Source organism: Aspergillus costaricaensis, assembly GCF_003184835.1.
Source record: "Aspergillus costaricaensis CBS 115574 unplaced genomic scaffold BO79scaffold_22, whole genome shotgun sequence".
In the NCBI taxonomy this organism is placed as follows: domain Eukaryota; kingdom Fungi; phylum Ascomycota; class Eurotiomycetes; order Eurotiales; family Aspergillaceae; genus Aspergillus; species Aspergillus costaricensis.
Window position 1 is genome coordinate 390,460 of NW_020291822.1, and position 19,069 is coordinate 409,528.

The following is a 19,069-nucleotide window of genomic DNA, read 5'->3' on the forward strand; positions in this document are numbered from 1 at the left end:
TTCATTTCTATCCGATCACCACTCAAAATAGGAATGTCGACCCCCGGTCGCCGAACCCACCAGGGATGGTAGGGTCACTCCCGATCTTTTAGTCTTTTCCACTTTCCGTGAAACTGACTCTACCGTCCAGCTGGACCTGCAAAGCCCGCCGGCGAAAGTGTGATCGTGCGCGCCCGACATGTCAGGTTTGTGCTGAACGTGGAGTGGCATGTGAGGGTTATGATGTTCGTCTCCGCTGGGGAACCGGAATTGCCTCGCGAGGGAGATTTACCGGCGCCGATGCGCCTGCCGAGTCGTCAATTCCGCCGAGGCTTCAAGGACGACAGAGAGATCTGCTTCGGGAGAGGAAGCGGCAGTTGCAGGTAGCTGATCAAGTGCGCGAATCTTCCGAATCTGAGATCTTAGTAGAGGAAACTGAAGGTAGGATGTAGTAGCGTCTCGTTTCGTCGTGATGATTGTTGACTCCACTGAACTAGAGTTGCTACTCAGCCCATTACTATCCGAGACTTGGAAGCCGAATCATTATGCAGAATTGTTCAGTGACTGTGAGCGTGATAGAGGATTAATACTTGCTGTGAAATTATCTAACATCGATAGTCCTCTCATCTGGCATCAATGTCCTTCACTCTACGACTATGCATGACGGTGAAATACCACTCAAAGTACGATTACCAGGACTGTGTCAACAATCGGAAGCGCTGTATCAAATATGCATCACACTACAGGTCTCTATACGTCCGGATTTGAAGTCCCAATTCTTCGAGTACTTTGACGCGGCTCTGAACAAGTTCCGTAGCGAGTTAGCTCAGAGCGAAGCTTATTTAGAGGATGGTACACTAACTGCTGGGTTGCTCTTGTGTACTATTGGAGTACGTTTCATCTTTCTCCGTCCCCATCTCCTTAGTTATTAAACATTCTTAGCTGATAGGTGGAAATAGATTATGCAAGGGATACCGTGGACTATGCATCTTCGAGGGATGTATAACATCCTACAGTCACAGAGTGTGACACGGTCGCATGATCAGGTCTCTCCCTTTCGTGCCCATTTGTTAGAGGTGATGGGAATCATGGATCTTCCGACATTTGCGATTGGTAGAAAACACCCATATCTAGGGTTCTGGCGGCAGTACTGCCGCAATCGATCGATGCCGGTCCCATCTGAACAGTATGATGTGGAGGTCATGAGTGGTTTACCGCGATCTTTGGTTGACATTTTCTCTTGTATTTATGAGGGCGCAACAGAACGAGACTTCTGGGATTGGCCCGGTTCCAGAGGGTGCTTTTTGCAGTGCCAGCTGTGGGAAGCATATCGGTTGGCTGGAATGCTAGTAATCCGACATGGCGCACTGCGGCTGCCATCTGAACTGGACGATAACCCAGCACAGCGAGGACAAAGCCAAAGACAATCAGCACTTCCAACAACGGCGGTGATCATCACGCGACTTCTGAGCTGTGTGGACGCTATATATCGAGCGTCCTCAGAAGCCGAGGGAAAGGACACATTGATTATCAATGCCATTCCTTATCCCGTCTTCGTCGCTGGCCTTCAATCGGATGCATTGAACAAGGACCCCGAATTAAGAGATTTTATCCGGAGGATCCTGCTGGCAATCGCAGAGGGACCTTTCTGGAACAAGCAATATCGACTACTTCTGGACTTACTGGAAGAGTACTGGACCTATCCTGAAAACAATATCAATATACACGAGATTGCGCAGTCACGAGGAATAGAACTTGGCCTATTCTGATGTGGATTTGCCATTTTCATTTTGCTATTTACTGTGTTCGCTTTTAGAAACTTGCCGTAGCATGAACCACAACTTGACTGCTTCACCACCCTCCATCAACTCGACTTCTTCAACAACTTCAAACCCAAGTTTCTGGTAGAACGGAATGTTACTCTCACTTGTACACTCCAGTAAAATTGGTTCGTGCTTGATATGGTCCAACACCCATGTCATCGCTTTCTTGCCGAGGCTGCGACCCTGGAGAGAGGGATGAACAGCTACAACCTCCAAATACCACAGATCGGACAGCCGCTGCAGCTTCTTAACTCGAGCAATTGTGTCGTCATGGCTCTTCATCATGACCTCTAGTCTCTGATAAACTCGTTAGTTATATTTCGTCTGTCAGATCGGCTTTCGGGGCATACCTGTACATTGGTACCACGTTCACGACGGGCGCAAAAGATATCGAGGAAAAGCAGCTTGAATTGAAGTACCAGTTTTGCTAAAGTCCATTTTTGATGTCTTCGAGGAGGGAATAAGAGGGCCACAGCTCCTGCATCCTTATCTTCATCACCATCCTCGCTCCAGCTCTCTTCGGCCACCGAACCTTTCGCATCGGGTCCAACATGGCACGAACCAGAAGGCCTAGAAGGAAAGCAACGGGCTATCAGGTAACTCGGTCCCGATTGCAGGACTATTCCCTCTGCAACAGCTCGTTGGACCCGACGATATTGCCAGTTGCATATTTCGGCGTTATATTTCGTCCAGGGCGGAGCGCGAGGGCGTAACCATGTGATTAGAGGATCTTGAGCGAAGGAAGTAGTAATCGTATTTGCGACTGCACTTATTGTATTTGGTTCTTTATGACGTTGAGTTTCAGTAAAGGCACCGGGGAGGTGATTGGGTTGGACGTACCGTCGTGGACACGAAAGAGTCGCAAAGTTTGATTGGCGGCCATTGTAATTGATTTCGGTGTCCTTCATATCAGTCGCAGGTGCCAAATTATTCTTATCGTCGCTTGGAGGTTGCCAATGAAGCATACTTCAGGTTCAATGTAGGGATGATAAATGTCCTGGTGCCGAGGAGAGACGTCAGTGACTAGGTTGCAGGGTCAACCTGCTTCTTTTGATCTTGGATCCAAGTTTGATCTGATGCATATTGATATCATCACAAGAGGCTGTTCGCTAACTGCTCGGCCAGTTGGACGAATGATGCCGTGGGGATCACATTCATCAGCCTGTATTGTTCCCCGAGTGCGATATGCGGATGTGCATCCATCATTCCTTTTCAGGCAGGTCGACCCCATCCCGCACTGGTCTCATCCTTCAGCAGATGGCAGATCGGCTGCATTTGGCGCCAATTCTTATCTCGCCTAGGTGCATACCCCCGCATTTGGCTTGATACCAAGTAATTGACTTCCTACCACTTGATAGACATGAGCTATCTGTATGGTGTACGTGTCGGTGCTCCGAACTTGATACACAGGACAGTATATAGCGTTATGCCTCCCACGAACGACCTTACATCTTGATTGTTTGATATCACAGCGAATGACCCAATTTATGCCTTGAATGGTCAATATCTTTCTCCTAATTCACCGTGTCCGCTTGGTAGCAAGACTTAATGGCACAGAATCAGCCCTGCGACCCACTATTTCCTGACCCACACGACAATCTGCCACCAGGGACATTCCGTCTGATCCAGGGTATGAAAAGGCTAGCTGAAGTCATCGCAAATTAATCTCACCATTATGCAGATGAAGATGAAAGAGGTCAAGGCAACCATCAGGTTATGCTAAATCCTGTCCCATCCAGCGATCCCAATGAACCGTTGGTCGGTATCCCGCGCTTGGTGGCATCCGAAACCACTGACGATTGCAGAATTGGAGTAAAGCGCGGAAAATATGCAACTTTACCCTCGTTCTCGCTGTGACGGCACTCATATTTACAGCGTTAGTTACCTCTACCGGTCACAGATGGCGCTGTGCTAATGATGGTCGATAGGCTTTCGATCCAGGCAATTTTCTGGCAATTGATGGTGGTAGATCTCGATGTGACATATGCCCAGCTGAACCGCGCCATGTCTGTGAACTTCGTTGGCCTTGCCGTGGGATGCGTGTTCTTCATCCCCCTAGCGAAGAAGTTCGGACGAAGACCCGTGTATCTCGTTTCAACGGCCCTCATGTTGGCAACTTCTTTCTGGACGTCGAAGTTGCATACTCTTGCGGAATTGTATGCCACTAACTTGCTTCAGGGGCTTGCTGGAGCGACAAATGAATCAATCGTGCAGATTACGGTAGTGAAACCCCTTCTGCTGAATCATCCTTTACTGACTGCTACAGATTTCCGACCTCTTTTTCGTGCACCATCGTGGGGGGATGAATGGTTTGTATATGACTATGGTCATGATAGGTGTACGTCAAATCTCTGGAGAAATAACTATTATCTGCCTGCTCATGACACGCTTACTCATTCCTTGACAGAGCTTTCTTACTCCCATGGCGGCCGGAACTCAAGCCACAAACCAAGGCTGGCGAGCATCATACCAAGCACTTGGTATCACTAACGCCGTTCTATTTGTCTTATTCGTGCTTTTCTACGAGGAAACCAAGTATACACCAGTCATCGCCGGCGTCGACGAATCTTGCGAACACACAATCGACAACATCAAAGCCGATCGCAAACGAGATATTGAGTGTTCTACCAGCCGAGCCGAAACGAGTCCAATACCAGCAGATCACCACGAGCTAGACTATAGGATCCCAATGAGGACATGGAGACAGCGATTTGCCTTGATAACCTACACCCCCGAACCCATTTGGCCCTACTTCTATCGTCCCTTCTACGTCGTGGCTTCCTTTCCTGCTGTCCTCTTCTGTGCCTTGCAGTATGCCTTTGGCGTGGTCTGGCTAACTATCCTATCCTCCACCCTCAGCTTGGTATTCCCTTTGCCACCATACCTTTTCACCTCTGAGCAAATTGGGTTCATGAGTGTTGGTCCGTTTATCGGGAACCTCATCGGGTCTGTCTATGGTGGCTTTCTCGGTGATTGGTCTATCTTGTTCTTTTCAAAGCGCAACAAGGGATACTATGAGCCAGAGATGCGCTTGTATATTCTTCATTTGCCTGCTCTTGCAATGGCTGGGGGGTTGATAATGTTTGGAGCCACGATTGCACGGGTAAGCCTCTTAACGTCGCTTATAATCGTTCAATGACAAGCTAACGGGCCCCATTCAGGGAATGCACTGGATCTATCCCAGTATTGGCGGTGCCCTGTTTGGCTTCGGACTAGGCAGTATCAGCGATGCATCACTGACGTTGGTAATTGACTCCTACCGTGACGTGGGTACTACCTCTCTATACAACCCGATTACACCTTTTCACGAGTTTTCTTAAACAGATTACTGGAGACGCGTTCACAGGAGTGGCATTCATGCGCAATGCCATCAGCATCGGCATCCCGTTCGCAATAAGTCCTTGGCTTGACCGATCAGGCGCGCAGAACATGTTTATTGCATGTGGGTTCATTAGCTTGGCCATTACCCTGACCATTATTCCTATGGTTATTTGGGGCAAGCGAATGAGGAGGGCCACCACGGAGAGGTATCGGATTATGGCTGGGAAGTAGATTATTTATTCGGTTTGCACTAGTTACATGGCATGATGGATGTAGAATGAGAACCCAATGTACCCCACAAATGGTCAGTGCTGGGTGCTAGTAGTGAAGGAAGCCAAAAGATCTAGTAGTCAAGCCTACCTGTGCTTTGGAAATGCCCGATCCCGAGAAAATTCCGAAGTATTCAACTCGAGACGGTGTGTAGAATCCTTCTCGGTCTCAACTTACTTCTTTTCAAAATACCAGTCCACACAGTATGCAGTGGCGATATTTTCTCCAGAACTTTGTACACTACCCAGAAATAGGAACAGATAGGTGAAACTTAAAGCATACATGTACACATGACCACACAGTGCCCTAGATGACTGACTCGGCAAACAAAGAAGCCCCCATTTATGATGTCACTTGCAAACCCTTGCAATAAATCCATAAATATCATTGTGTATTGATAATATGACCGAGCGATATATGGGGAACATAAGTTTCGACTGACATCTGCCAAAGTACCTCGCCAATCCTTCTACTGCTGTACTATGTACTCTACTCTTAGACTGTCTTAACCTCAGAATCAAACTACTTCCTCATATAGCATAGCACAACGGACTCAATCTATTCCACATAGCACTACTGGACGGATGGCCATTCCGGGCTCCACTATGGAGTAGAATTAGTAGCCGTCCATCAGGCGTCCAGGTTTCTATTCCAAGGAATGCATACGCTGTGGGTCGGATACTGCGCAGCTTGGGTATATAACAAGGAGTTTTATTTTCTATTATTGCTTGTTTCGTTTGTGTTAATGTGGTGAGATTGAAGGTGGGACTTTAGTTTTGTTGTGGCGTGGCTCCGGGTCCGTGAGTTATGCGCGGGATGGTTGATTGGTGTTCAGAGTTTGATTGTGGTAGTTGATAGATCGAATCGCAGGGGCTTGACTTTCTTTGTCTCTTTGAATGCTTTAATATGTTGAAATACTATCTTCTGTATTACTATCGTCGCTAATTAACCGACATTGTGATTTGATGGTGCTGGTTCATTGTGTCGAGCAGGTTAAAAACGGAACAAACCAAAATATCCAGATGATCGGATAAGGACAGAAGTGACAGAAATGCTTTTGAGATAAGAATACTAGTATACAAAATGTTATAGCGATAAGAAACTACCACGACACCCGTGGGTCCTCAGGATCCTCTCCAGACCGACTCTCATATTCCACTGTCACATTGTCCGTTCGTCGAATCGCTCCCATTGGATGGCTTTCAATGCGCCCATTGGCTTCCTCTCGGAGAATGCTCTCCTGACTTCCCACCGTTGTGATTTCGTAGTCGGGCTTTCGTGGCTTCGACAACTTGCTATGGTCGTAGGAGGAATCGGGAAATTGTGAACTCCCCTTGTAGCGGTTGCGACTGTTGTTGTAGGAGCTTGTGGTGCGTTTACCGAGGATGAGTTCGAGGACGGGCTGGAGGGTCGGGATGCAGGAGGCGATTATGACGACGTTGGACTCGATGCTGCGTTCGTTAGGTCTACATTTATCATAGTAAACATGTCGTAGAGATGGTCTTACTTGGTCCACATGACGAGTTCGGCGGTGCCGTCTGTTGATGTTAGTATTTCTCTTTGGCTGGCAGTGGGTGTGCTCACAGGTGTAGTCGGTTTTGTCGGCTAACCCCTTCAACTGTGTACACTTGACGATGGCCATTGCGGAAGCACTGCTAGGTTAGTCGCCGATTTTTCATGAATATGAAGACACTTACACAGAGCCCAGACCCAAGGCTGCGCACAACGCGAGCCGTTTGCGCAACGACATGTGGAGTTTCATCAGCACCGTGCTCGGATAGACGGCCAGTATCAAATCGACAAAGGCGGATAGGGCTGGGCTGTCAGTTATAGCTAAAAAAATACCGATCGCATAAACCAACCTCCAGTAAATATGGCGTAGTCAATCAAAATCCAGACGTCTTTGCAGGTTGCCTTTCCTTCTGTCACCAGATGTGTCTTCCACAGCGCCTCGGGCGGATCGCACATCGTGAACAGCACGATGATACATATGCCTGACACAACCGCAGCGAATCCAGTCAATGTCCACAGACATATCCGCTGAGCCATATTTGGGTTGAGGATCCGATTGAGCATCGCGGTAACTGCCAGCTTCGGAATCGCGAATGAGATGATTCCGAAAAGAAAGCTCAAGCAGTTGAGGAATGTGGCGTGTTCCACAGTCCTTTCGCTCAATAGCCATGCATGCTTCCCATATCCCATATCCACGTTTATTGTCGTGATGGCACAGTAGACGACTCCCATCACCTGTTGAAGTTAGTGGTTGCATCCCTCGCATGGTACATACATACCAAAGACGCTGTGATCAACCAGTCGTCCGGTCCGAGGTTGTGCAAGAGACTTGTCCTGATGTACATGCGCGCTATGACAAGAATGGATGTGAGACCTGTCAGTGCCCACAGGACCGATAGAATCATCGGACCTTTATTGTCGCTGGCATTTCCATCTTCTGACGCAGCCATTGTTGCGGGTAGCACAAAAGTTCGTGACGTGACACACAGTCGAAGGAGAAAAACGTAGTATGAATAAGGATTCCGACATTTACGGTCACTTGTAGGGTACGCAAGGGAACCAGAGACAGTATTATTCCGACAAGCGAAGGATTTCAGCCTACACGTTCATTTGGCGATCTGTTCAATGAGCGGGTGACATCAGGTCCTCCTTGGGAATTCCGACAAACTGATGGACATCCCTTACTTCCCGCAATCTCTCCTATATTGCAGTAATTGTTTCATTAGTTGGCATTGGTAGCCAATAATTCTCTCGATTAAAGGTGAGCCAGGAAGGTCGCAAATGCCGTGCGGCGGCTAAGGCATAATACGGTGCTGATGCTGGCAGGGATTAGCTGATCTGGCTAGCCCTGGATCGACCATTTTGGTAACCTTGCAGTAGATCCGTGCCACCGGTGGATAGACAAGGCGAACAGTGACAAACTGGACATCTCCTTGGCAGGACAGGATCCATATGGTCAGTTGACAGACGGGTAGTGGGGCCGCCACGCCGTTGAGAGGAAGCTTAACATAACCATTATACCCCGAGCCACTGTGATGGGTCTGATTAAATATACCAGTCACAAGTCTCCCTCAAGGGTAATATGATAGTGAGGTTGTACTCTTCGCTGGCCCTTGCTTCAGAGCTATGAACCGGGATACAACGATCAAGAATGAAGTGTAGATATTTGAAGACTATCAAATCAGCCAGTATGATCACGAAAGGTTCCGGATGGAGCATTCAAACGCCGAAGGATCGCTAGCTCGTTCTCAACGGAATATTGGACCTTTTAAGGACTCCAATTCCCAAGTTACACCAGCAGGCTGGGTCACGCCGTTGGGCCCATCCGGCTGAATGGACAACCGCCAAGTCAGACCAACAGCAATGGTGTGTTCTAGCTATTGTGATAGTTTGTTATGCTCCCGTGTGGAGGCTCACAATGTCAGGTACTGTGCAGTACTGGATTATTCTGAAGTTCGATTTAAGTCGCACATTGTTATACCTATTGTTGACTGTATCAGCTCATATTTAATATGGAAGGAATGACTTTCTAGGCGGCATGCGTTGATACTTGATTCAGAAGGGCACGGTCTACCGGTAGATACCCGAGCAAGAACCTTTCCCAATCTGTCCATGTACCCAGTTTCTAAATTACCCTCTGGTATGGCTTCAAAAGAGGTACGTGTACGCGTCCGATGATGATCACGATCCTTCTGTCGGTACTTTCCCGCCACGCTGTGACACTAACGGTGAAGCCCCTGAACTAGGAGGGTAATGCTTGGAATGGAGCACGGTAAGGGCAGCCACGAAATACTCCTTATGGGATAGTTCCTCCCACCTTGACCTTCCTTTCAAGTTTCAAGCCTTGTAATTTATTGTACCTTCCGATAGGCCACGTTGGTACCACGTTATGGTCCATCGGGCCTTCACTATTGATATAACAGAGCCGTCATCCGCAATATGTTCTATCGTTCTCCAATTCCCCTTCATCTGATCAATCCGTCGTCCAATATACGTCATAAACCACCATGATAAGTGCAGCAGAGGGCAGCCCCAATGGCAACAGCTGCTGCCAGCCAAACGGCAGGATGGACGATCATGCACAGCAGGCCTTTGTCGATGACAACGTTGCCATATCTCCAAATGCCCCTGAGGAGGTCTCCACTCTTCTAAAGCGCATAGCATTGCATGGTGAGGCTTACCTCACAGAGAATGATGAGAACGAGCGAACGAAGATCCTCGATGCAGCGCGATCATTGGTCTACGCTCTTGAGACTCCTCGAGAAGCCATCATCAGACACTGCTGGTCGCAGGTGAGCCATAAAATCTAGATAAGCAAAAGTGCAAGCATGCTAAGGGTCATGGTAGAGCACACTATATGCAGCTTTGGAAACCGGCGTCGACCTGGGGCTTTTTACTGCCCTATCGCAGAACGACAAACCGAAGACAGCTGGCCAACTTGCCACAGCTACCGGTGCTGACCCAACGATGCTTGGTAGGTAATCACACTGGTATCATGTTTATGGAAGTTAACTTCTTAGCCCGCATCTTGAAGCATCTCGCGGCCATGGGCGTGGTCACCGAGACTGGTCCTGATGAATACCGCCGGACGGGATTTTCCATGTCAATGATGTCCAATAGATACAGTGACTCTTATCCTTGCATGTACGATACACTCACATACTGGCTATATTGGCTATTAACTGGACTTAGGACTGGTTGCATCACTGATGGCGTCCTTGCCCTCCCCGCTCAGCTTAAGAAAACGAACTACCGAAACCCCAGCGACGGGAAAGATTGCGCCTTTCAGCGTGGGTTTAGGACACCGCTCCACTTTTTCGACTTCCTCACAGAGAACCCTATTCATGCCGTCCAATTTAACAATCACATGTCTGTATACCATCAGGGACGACCGAGCTGGATGGATGTTGGCTTCTATCCGGTGTTGTCGCTAGTTGCCGAGGCAAATATCAGCGATCATGACACCTTGCTTGTCGACATGGGGGGAAGCTTGGGACACGATCTGTCAGAGTTTCGCCGCAAATGGCCACAAGTGCCAGGTCGGCTTATTCTCCAAGATTTACCCAAGGTTGTGGAACAGGCCAGAAGCATGAGCCTGGATCCGGCTATCGAGCTCATGACACATGACTTCTTTACAGAACAACCGATCAAGGGTAAGTGCCGTATAAAGCCATTTAAAGCAATGGCTAACATTCATGCAGGCGCCCGTGCGTATTACATGCATTCTGTTTTGCATGACTGGACAGACGATGACTGCCGTCGCATATTGGCCAATGTTATTCCTGCTATGAAGCGGGGGCATAGCAAGATTTTGCTAAATGAGAATGTTATCCCCGGCACGAATGCATACTGGGAAACTACCAGTCTGGACATTATCATGATGGCCGATTTTGCTTCGACTGAACGCACCGAGAAGCAGTGGCGGTCGCTGGTGGAATCCGCCGGACTCAAGATCATGAAAATATGGACCGTGCGAAGGGGTGTGGAGAGCCTTATTGAGTGCGAACTGGCTTGATGATGCTGTCACTTCTTCAACAGAACATCTAGGGGTTTATACTGTAGTAATATTATTCTACTTATGAGTTTTGTTTCATGCTGCGTTGATCTTACATCTAAAGTGATATGTGTATACCTTATGATTCAAGGCGAATCTTCATATTTACACAGGTAATGGCATGCTCTAACTTCCCTTGCATATTGTTGGGACATCCGACAAAAAAGAATGGTATTCGGGACATAGTCCCATCGAACGGACGGCTACAAGTATCAAGCGCAAGGGGTTTGTTTAACAACCAATTATATGGCCTAAGGAGGTATCATAACAACCTTGCAGCCTAAAAGACAATCTCTAGACGATGTGTAACATCCAATCTGGGATCCTGGCAGATTCTCTGTGTCCCATCCCACTACTCCCTACCTACCCAGTGACTCAACAAACCGCTCAGGAGCCATAATGTATCTCCACCTTCCATAGTAGTTTAAAATCCTCCGTTTTCTGTCATTCTGCTGTGGCCCGGCTTTCATCCACAACAAAACCCAAAACGATACTTACAATGAATAAGTGAGCATATGCCATATCAACAGTCTCGCACTGACAAATTTCAGAAACGAAGCTGCTTCGCCCCAGGCAGATGACTACCCAAACTTCAACCTTGGCTCCTACCACCGACCCATTGCCACATCCTCCCCAGCCGCCCAGCGATGGTTCGACCGCGGTCTAATCTGGTCCTATTCCTTCAATCATGGCGAAGCAGCACGATGTTTTGAACGAGCAGTCGAATGCGACCCCACCTGCGCACTAGCCTACTGGGGCATTGCATACGCCATCGGACCGAGCTACAATATAGCCTGGGGCTTCTTCGATAGCCCCAGTCTCCTAGAAACCGTGGGAAAGGCATGGGATGCGCTCAATGCCTCTCAGAAACATGCTACGCATGCATCCCCACTCTTCCACATGCTGCTAAAAGCCATCGCAACTCGGTTCCCTACCCCGGATACCATCCCCGCTCCTACTGAGATGAGACAATACAATCAGGCTTATGCAGACGCTATGCGCGTTGTGTATGAAGCCTACCCAGATGATCTCGACGTGGCATCGTTGTTCATTGAGGCGCTTATCTGCGTTAATCCGCGCGAGCTGTGGGATATGAACACAGGTGAAGCGAGCAGCGCACATACCCTCGAGGCGAAGGCGGCAATCGATACTGCAATGGCACGTCCGGAGGGTCGAGAGCATCCTGCCCTGTGCCATTTGTATATCCATCTCATGGAGATGTCGGCCACGCCTGAGGTGGCCCTGCCTGCTGCAGACAGACTGCGTCGTATGATCCCGGATGCGTCGCATATGGTGCACATGCCTGCGCATATTGATATGGCTGTTGGTGACTATCGCCGGGCAATTGATTCCAGTGATGATGCTATTGTAGGCGATGATATGTTCTTCGCCACATTGGATGCATCTCCGCTTTATGTGGCCTATCGAGTGCATAACATTGTCACGAAGCTGTACTGCGCTCTGATGTCTGGTCGGTCGCGAGAGGCCATGTTGGCTGCGGATAAATTGGACGAGGTGGTTGATGTGAAATTACTGGCTACTAAATCACCCCCAATGGCAGACTGGACGGAAAGTTTCTTGGGCAGTCAAGCGCATGTTCTAGTGCGGTTCGGTCGCTGGGAAGAAATTCTCCAGTTAGAACTACCAGCACCACAGGACCGAGACTTATACTGCTGCAAGACAGCTAACATCCTATACGCCAGGGGCCTCGCCTTCAGCGCCCTTGGACGTATCCAGGAGGCAGAAGTCGCCCGGCAGGAGTTCGAGGAGGCGCGCAAGCGGGTGCCGAGATCCCGGATAAATAATTTGCCTGTTCGGCAGGTCGATTTCCTTGCCGTCGCATCTTTCATGTTAGCAGGTGAGTTGGAGTACCGCAAGGGGAATATTCGATTAGCCTTTGCAACGCTGCGTCGGGCGATTGAGTTAGAAGATGGCCTGGCGTACTGTGACCCGCCGGCGTGGATGCAGCCCGTGCGGCATGCCCTAGGTGGGTTGCTGCTGGAGCAGAAGCGGGTCCCCGAGGCGGAGCAGGTCTTCCGGGAGGACCTGGGCATGGCGCAGGGGTTTCCGCGGCGTAAGGGCCGATTGAATAATGTGTGGGGGTTGCATGGACTGCATGAGTGTCTGGTGGCTTCTGGGAAGATGGATGAGGCTCGTGTTGTCCAGGTGCAACTGGATATTGCGTTGGGGTCGGCCGATGTGCCTATCTCGACTTCGTGTTATTGTCGCTTGTCTGCGGTTAATGGAAAGGGCTGCTGTGCTCGTCTTTGATGATACGTTTCCTACAACAGCACAGCAAGTATGTAGTCAGAATGGGTCATCGCATCTGTCACTTCAACATGGCAGATGTTCGGAAAGCCTTTTTGGCAGTATTCACAGGTCTATATAATACACTTTGTACAAATCCGTCATTTCTATATACAATCCCACACCCCGTAACCATAAATTTGAAAAAAAAATTTACTCCGCGCGAGGATCCTTCCAGAGGGGATCAACGAAATAGACAAGCCCATGCGCCACTGCTGCAGCCAGGGGACCAACCTACTTTTATTAGTACATGGTCCGAATTTGAATAGGGCTGCTGGACATGAAACTCACCCAATGAATCCAATGATACGTCGGAAATTCACTGGCGACATAAGCGCCGAAACACCTCGCTGGATTAACGCCTGCAGCTTGTCAGTCACCGTAGTTTAATATCGAGAAGTGGAATACACACTAGCACCAATATACCCCTCCCTCGTAAATGCCGTTCCCCATGTAACAACTCCCAACACAACACCGACCAGCCACGGCGAAACAGCATGGCCAAACACCTTGGCCTGTCTAGGGTCCAAGGCAACACCAAACGCCAAGAAAATCAAAATAAGGCACGCAAAGAACTCAATGACTAGTCCATCTGTTGCAGACACCATGGTCGAGTCGATGTGGCATCCTCCCACGGTGAACTCACGCGTGCCGTACGCGGAGTGCATGGCAAAGCCGGCGAGTGCGCCTCCCAAAGTTTGGCCAGCCAAATAGAGGATCATGCGCGGGAAAGTGATAATGCGGGCGAAGAAGGTGGCGAGAGTGATTGTGGGGCTGATGTGGCCACCGCTAGAAGGGGAGAAGGTGTAGATGAGGAGTGGAGTGAGGAGGAGGTTGGTGAGGCCGCCGAATGCTGGGGAGAAAAAGGTGACTGTTCCGTAGACGCCGGCTTGGCCTTTGGGGGATGTTGTTGCGGAGAGTGGGTGAGTTGTTACCCAGCAGGTGATGAAAACGTTCATCATACTTGCTGTTGGTTATACACTTATTAGCTTGGGGCTCATCTTTGGTATGGGGTAAGACTTTGGAGTATGCGGGGGAATTACCTATGCATTCTAGCACAGCAAACTTCCATAGATCCACGCTCAGGAACCCCCGCAAGTCGAATATCTCTTTTAGTGTCATGCACGGTGCTGCGTCGGGCACCTTCTCTAGCACCTTTGAGTTCTTGGGGTCCGTCCTATCAACCACAAAATCCTGGTTTCCGCCCATGCGGCCCGCGAACGGCGGGATGGCGGGCTCGAGCCCATGGTGCTGGGGATGTGTTTCGTCGCTTTCATATTCGGGGAGATAAGTGACCACCATGGTTCGTTTGGGTGAGGGGGTGCGATGACTGCTGCTGCTATCGAGATAAGTGGTTTGTTTCTGCAGCATGTCAGAGAAAGATAGGAAAAGATAAGAAAGGATTGCATGCAATTGATCGCGTGGTGAAGGGGACGTTTTTGTGATCGGGAGGCCCCGGTCTAGGGCTGGAGAGGCGCGATCGGGATGAAACGGGATGCAGAAATGGTGATGGTCGGTCGGCAAACTCGGGGGCGCCGCAGAATTGTGGGTCGTTTAGCCGAGATAAAGAAGGCTTCTAGAAATTATTTGCAAAATCTTTCTGTCGACTTGAATTGATCGGCCAGTGAGAGAGCCGAATTGCCAGATAAGCTACGGCCGATGGCTGGCCGTGGGGATCATCCTTCAACCGACCGCATTGATTGTGGAGATGCCTGTCTGTGCTATCATCGTGCCCTTGCTACCACTTGCTCTATATGAGACGGGAATACCCTGAGGCTTGGTGTGGCAGTTTGGTAGCGAAGTCAGCTTGGGGTCCGGAGTAGCGGTGCCATTTTCGTGTCCGTGATGTCACCCGGCATTTTGACCCTGCTGGCCCGGCTCCGAACAGGTTATCTATGAGCCCGCATGGTGCAACATGGTATGTGCGCGTCTCTGTGCTCGGATTTAAATGCACGGTTGTGCACCACGGAAGCTGCCACGCCTCGGTCGGGTGCCGGAGTCTATTTCCATAGTTTGAGTGGCACTCTTATTCCGATGGTTCGGAAGCGCCCTCGGCCGTTGACCGAAACTGGGGCGTTGCATTATTGTGCACGGGAGGGAGTAGAGTAGCTGTTAGTCAAGGTGTCTCAGGTTGCTGCTAGTATCTGATGATCTGTTGAGTCGTGACATCTCAAAATTTAGTCTATGAGGCCGGGATAATCCCAGAACATGCCACCTGCTTCTAAGCGAATGTCAGCGATCTTAGCGTTGCATCATGCTCAACACAATTAAATGCAATACTATTAGAGAAGACACAGTCCTTATGTTATTCTGCAAAAAGGTATAACATCCATTTAGTGTTTATTTTGTCAATGATCTCGCGACGCGTAGCCCGATATATATATTCATGGTTAAGCCGGCAAGTGTTAGCACCTAAGTACCACTGCCAGCGGAGCTCTCAGACCAAGTTAATTAACCGAACTGAACCAGGGCATCACATACTTTACATTGAATATGCATGTCCGCAGAATTAGCAACCAATGAGTGGTGGTAGAAAGCAAAGAAGTTGCCTTAAATTGGCACTGCACATAAATTTGAGGATAGTTATAATGGTGGTGCCACTGTAACGCTGCATCGCAGTCGTGATAAGTAATAGTTTCTCTGATATTGAAGGACTAGTTATTGCTAGGAAACTACTTTCATCCATAACGAAACTGTCATGCAAGAGCTTCCAGTCGATTACCGCTAGTCCCAAGGAACACGGTGGTTGCGTGTACCGCTACCGTATGCAAGCATCTTCAAAAATGGCATGACCCACTCCGGCCCGCCCATCCCTACTCAAAAGAGGAACGGCACCAACATGAGTGTTGTGTGACGATACTCCTTCCACTGTTGACCAAACGTCTTCTCTAGCAGTTCCTCCTCTTCCTTGATTCGTACCCATCCGATCGTTGGCAGACATATAGCCCAGAACCACCAATGTACAATGGTCACTTCGTGCAACAGTGGTAGGTCGGGCATTAAACATGCAAGTGCACCATCCTCTCTTGCCCAGAAATACAACACTGCAGGGGCCTGGATGGCTAATCCAGCGTATGCTGGATGACGAACGTGGCGATAGATACCCGTAGTGACAAGGCGATGAGGCTTTGACAGAGAGAACGTGAAGCATGAGCCTAGTTGCCAGAAGGCGTAGACACGAATACAACTACCGAGGCAGATCAATGCGAGAGCAGTTGTGGTTCTGCAAGTGAGAGCAAGGTGATCATGTCGGACATGCTCTAAATTCGGGCAAAGCGCTTGCTGCTGTGTTTGTGGAAGAGTGACGAATAGAGCGTGCAAAAGGCCCACTGCGAGGTAATACACGCGGTAGACTGAGGACGCAGTGACCACACCATGCTTCTTCAGAGAGTCGGTCGCCACTGGTGATGAGGTATTCGAGCACTCCAGGCTTTGGCAGTTCAGCAGGGTAGTCACCGCCAAAACAAGTGAGAAGATGATCTGCATTCTGAGATGACTATTTCATAAAGCCGATCTCAGTCTGGGGTCGCAAGTCTTCACCCAAAATATATTAGCAAAGGGCCGAGCGCCCTCTAGGTAAGATCCGGCAGGAGATGTCGTTCTGCTAAGCTTTCTAGCCTTGTCAATGCGCATGCAAGCATCCGAGGCCACTGTGCCACTGCTGTGGAAGGTGTTGCGAGACTAACAACGAGGTGAACCGGTCACACTGACAGGGACCCACATTCCTCACCATGATGCAGCAAACCTTGTATAGACTTCATTGTACCAGGGTCAGTTGCACTGTTCCAGCTAGGTGGTCGATTACCACATCGGGAAAGACACATGTCATACCGCATTTCTACACGTGGATCATGCTGTGTCTCAATGGTAAGCTGCACAATTTTGTTGGATTGAGTTTTGTGAAGCGTGCTTGTACCTCGGACGTGGCGATAAAATGCATCTTCGGGTACTTTATATTTCCAGTATCCCCGTATTACTTACCTGACAGTCCCTTTACCCCACCTACTATCTTGTCTGTGAATCGTTGTCAGAATGTCGCCGGATCTACCTTGCATTGTATTCGTGAGGTCCTTTTTGCATAGACCCGATAATCTTGATCATACAGAGCACCATGTCAGACAAGAGACACCCAAGCAGATCGACGAACATACCCACCGCCGTAAACACTCAGCCGACTCAGAAAAGACACTTACAGTCGAGGACTGGGCAACAAGTCGCGAAAATCCACACAACTGGCCAGTCGCAAAGAGAGTCATCACATCCCTCGTAGTATACATCTACACGTAAGTCCACCCAACCACACCCTCGAACAAAAGTACCTATCTAAAAGTACAGTTTCGTGGTCTATTCTGGGTCATCCATGTTCATTACCGCCGTTCCATTGGTAATGCAGGAGCTGCACCTCTCCGAGCAACGCGCCATGTTAGGGTTGTCCATCTACGTGCTCGGGTGTACGACTCACCCATGCAATGCTACCCCATAACCCTATACTTACTTCAACAGACGGCGTGGGACCCCTCCTCTGGGGCCCGCTCAGCGAGATCCCGAGAATCGGACGCTCGGTCGTCTACTTCGGTACATTCGTAGCATTCATCCTCGTCACGATCGGAGCCGCCGAAGTATCCAACTACAGCGCATTCGTCTTCCTTCGCTTCATGCAGGGTCTCTTCGGCAGCCCGTGCCTCGCCAACGGCGGCGCCTCCATGCACGACCTCTACCCCGAATCCCAGTTCCCCTACGCTCTCGCTCTATGGGTAGCTGCAGCGTACTGCGGCCCGGCTCTCGGACCCCTGCTCACCAACAGCCTGGTCAACAAAATTTCCTGGAAATGGACCATGTGGCTCCTCGCCTGTATGTCCGGCCCGGTATGCATCCTGCTCTTCCTCCTGCCTGAAACTTACGCCCCGACCATACGATACCGCAGCAGTGCGTTCAATACCAGCAACAACCAGAACAACAACAATACTAGTGAAAGTGACAACCCTCTCGCCAAACTGAAATTTTACCTCGTCAAACCCGTCCAAATCACCCTCCAAGACCCTGCCATTCTCTTCGCCAACATCTACACCTCCTTCATCTACGGCACGTATTATACCTTCTTCGACGCCTTCCCCATCGGTTACCCACCCGTCTATAATGTATCCACTACAACCCTCAGCTTATTCTACCTCTCCGTCCTAGTAGGGTGCGTCCTCGCAGTAGCAGCCTACTTCACATACCTCTCCCTCCCAAACTACCTCCGACAACACCATCACAGCACCTCCCCTAAATCCACCCCAACCCGCACACCCCCTACAAAACACGAACGACACCTCATCCCCGCCATCCCAGCTACCTTCCTCGTCCCCATTTCCCTCTTCCTCTACGGCTGGACCCTCCGCCCCTCTATCCACTGGATCGTCAGCATCATCGGCGTGACAATGTACGCTAGCGCAGTGTTCATCATCCTGCAGTGCCTGTCCATGTACATACCCAGTATATATCCCGAGTACGCGGCGAGTCTGTTTGCGGCCAATGACTTCTGTCGGAGTACGTTGGCTGCTGGGGCTGTGCATTTCGGGATCCCATTGTATAAGAATTTGGGGATGGCGAGGGGGTCAAGTGTGCTGGGGGGTGTGAGTGGGTTGGGGGTTTTGGGACTCTTAGGGATTTATTATTTCGGGGAGAGGTTGAGAGCGAAGTCGAGGTTTGTGGAGAGGTTGGTGGAGTAGATTTGCTAGGAATGGGATGAGGAATTGATTGAGGGTTGTGATGGATCGAGATAAGATGGTAACGGTATTGTATTATATGGGTTGTATTGTAT

At 49.6% G+C, this 19,069-nt stretch overlaps 9 protein-coding genes across 9 annotated transcripts; 5 read left to right on the plus strand and 4 right to left on the minus strand.

Annotated features, from left to right (window-relative positions):
- Nucleotides 1-33: 33 nt before the first annotated feature.
- BO79DRAFT_269581 (Zn(II)2Cys6 transcription factor) lies at nucleotides 34-1,748 on the plus strand (the record flags this gene model as incomplete). The annotated part of the gene is made up of 6 exons (XM_025687210.1): nucleotides 34-68; nucleotides 131-420; nucleotides 477-545; nucleotides 598-662; nucleotides 726-869; nucleotides 939-1,748. The coding sequence occupies 6 exons, from the start codon at nucleotides 34-36 to the stop codon at nucleotides 1,746-1,748; spliced, it is 1,413 nt and encodes a 470-aa protein (XP_025538001.1).
- A 24-nt stretch (nucleotides 1,749-1,772) lies between these two features.
- Nucleotides 1,773-2,685, minus strand: BO79DRAFT_256661 (GNAT family N-acetyltransferase; the record flags this gene model as incomplete). Its single annotated transcript, XM_025686213.1, has 3 exons — nucleotides 1,773-2,099; nucleotides 2,153-2,586; nucleotides 2,643-2,685. 3 exons carry the CDS (start codon nucleotides 2,683-2,685, stop codon nucleotides 1,773-1,775), a joined length of 804 nt encoding a protein of 267 aa, XP_025538002.1.
- A 665-nt stretch (nucleotides 2,686-3,350) lies between these two features.
- BO79DRAFT_219228 (putative MFS transporter) lies at nucleotides 3,351-5,354 on the plus strand (the record flags this gene model as incomplete). Its single annotated transcript, XM_025683446.1, has 8 exons — nucleotides 3,351-3,432; nucleotides 3,484-3,560; nucleotides 3,608-3,678; nucleotides 3,731-4,022; nucleotides 4,069-4,140; nucleotides 4,210-4,905; nucleotides 4,964-5,068; nucleotides 5,127-5,354. 8 exons carry the CDS (start codon nucleotides 3,351-3,353, stop codon nucleotides 5,352-5,354), a joined length of 1,623 nt encoding a protein of 540 aa, XP_025538003.1.
- A 1,141-nt stretch (nucleotides 5,355-6,495) lies between these two features.
- On the minus strand, nucleotides 6,496-7,855 carry BO79DRAFT_269584 (uncharacterized protein; the record flags this gene model as incomplete). The annotated part of the gene is made up of 6 exons (XM_025687211.1): nucleotides 6,496-6,844; nucleotides 6,901-6,931; nucleotides 6,978-7,045; nucleotides 7,091-7,208; nucleotides 7,256-7,640; nucleotides 7,685-7,855. 6 exons carry the CDS (start codon nucleotides 7,853-7,855, stop codon nucleotides 6,496-6,498), a joined length of 1,122 nt encoding a protein of 373 aa, XP_025538004.1.
- Nucleotides 7,856-9,412: 1,557 nt separating this feature from the next.
- On the plus strand, nucleotides 9,413-10,920 carry BO79DRAFT_151708 (o-methyltransferase; the record flags this gene model as incomplete). Its single annotated transcript, XM_025678659.1, has 5 exons — nucleotides 9,413-9,697; nucleotides 9,753-9,879; nucleotides 9,926-10,049; nucleotides 10,098-10,558; nucleotides 10,607-10,920. 5 exons carry the CDS (start codon nucleotides 9,413-9,415, stop codon nucleotides 10,918-10,920), a joined length of 1,311 nt encoding a protein of 436 aa, XP_025538005.1.
- A 538-nt stretch (nucleotides 10,921-11,458) lies between these two features.
- BO79DRAFT_269585 (tetratricopeptide repeat domain protein) lies at nucleotides 11,459-13,230 on the plus strand (the record flags this gene model as incomplete). Its single annotated transcript, XM_025687212.1, has 2 exons — nucleotides 11,459-11,466; nucleotides 11,511-13,230. The coding sequence occupies 2 exons, from the start codon at nucleotides 11,459-11,461 to the stop codon at nucleotides 13,228-13,230; spliced, it is 1,728 nt and encodes a 575-aa protein (XP_025538006.1).
- A 189-nt stretch (nucleotides 13,231-13,419) lies between these two features.
- On the minus strand, nucleotides 13,420-14,568 carry BO79DRAFT_151797 (aquaporin; the record flags this gene model as incomplete). Its single annotated transcript, XM_025678665.1, has 4 exons — nucleotides 13,420-13,500; nucleotides 13,558-13,628; nucleotides 13,679-14,233; nucleotides 14,310-14,568. The coding sequence occupies 4 exons, from the start codon at nucleotides 14,566-14,568 to the stop codon at nucleotides 13,420-13,422; spliced, it is 966 nt and encodes a 321-aa protein (XP_025538007.1).
- A 1,515-nt stretch (nucleotides 14,569-16,083) lies between these two features.
- Nucleotides 16,084-16,752, minus strand: BO79DRAFT_269588 (methyltransferase family protein; the record flags this gene model as incomplete). Its single annotated transcript, XM_025687213.1, has 1 exon — nucleotides 16,084-16,752. The coding sequence occupies one exon, from the start codon at nucleotides 16,750-16,752 to the stop codon at nucleotides 16,084-16,086; it is 669 nt and encodes a 222-aa protein (XP_025538008.1).
- A 546-nt stretch (nucleotides 16,753-17,298) lies between these two features.
- On the plus strand, nucleotides 17,299-18,977 carry BO79DRAFT_151645 (MFS transporter; the record flags this gene model as incomplete). Its single annotated transcript, XM_025678656.1, has 3 exons — nucleotides 17,299-17,549; nucleotides 17,602-17,717; nucleotides 17,770-18,977. 3 exons carry the CDS (start codon nucleotides 17,299-17,301, stop codon nucleotides 18,975-18,977), a joined length of 1,575 nt encoding a protein of 524 aa, XP_025538009.1.
- Nucleotides 18,978-19,069: the final 92 nt, after the last annotated feature.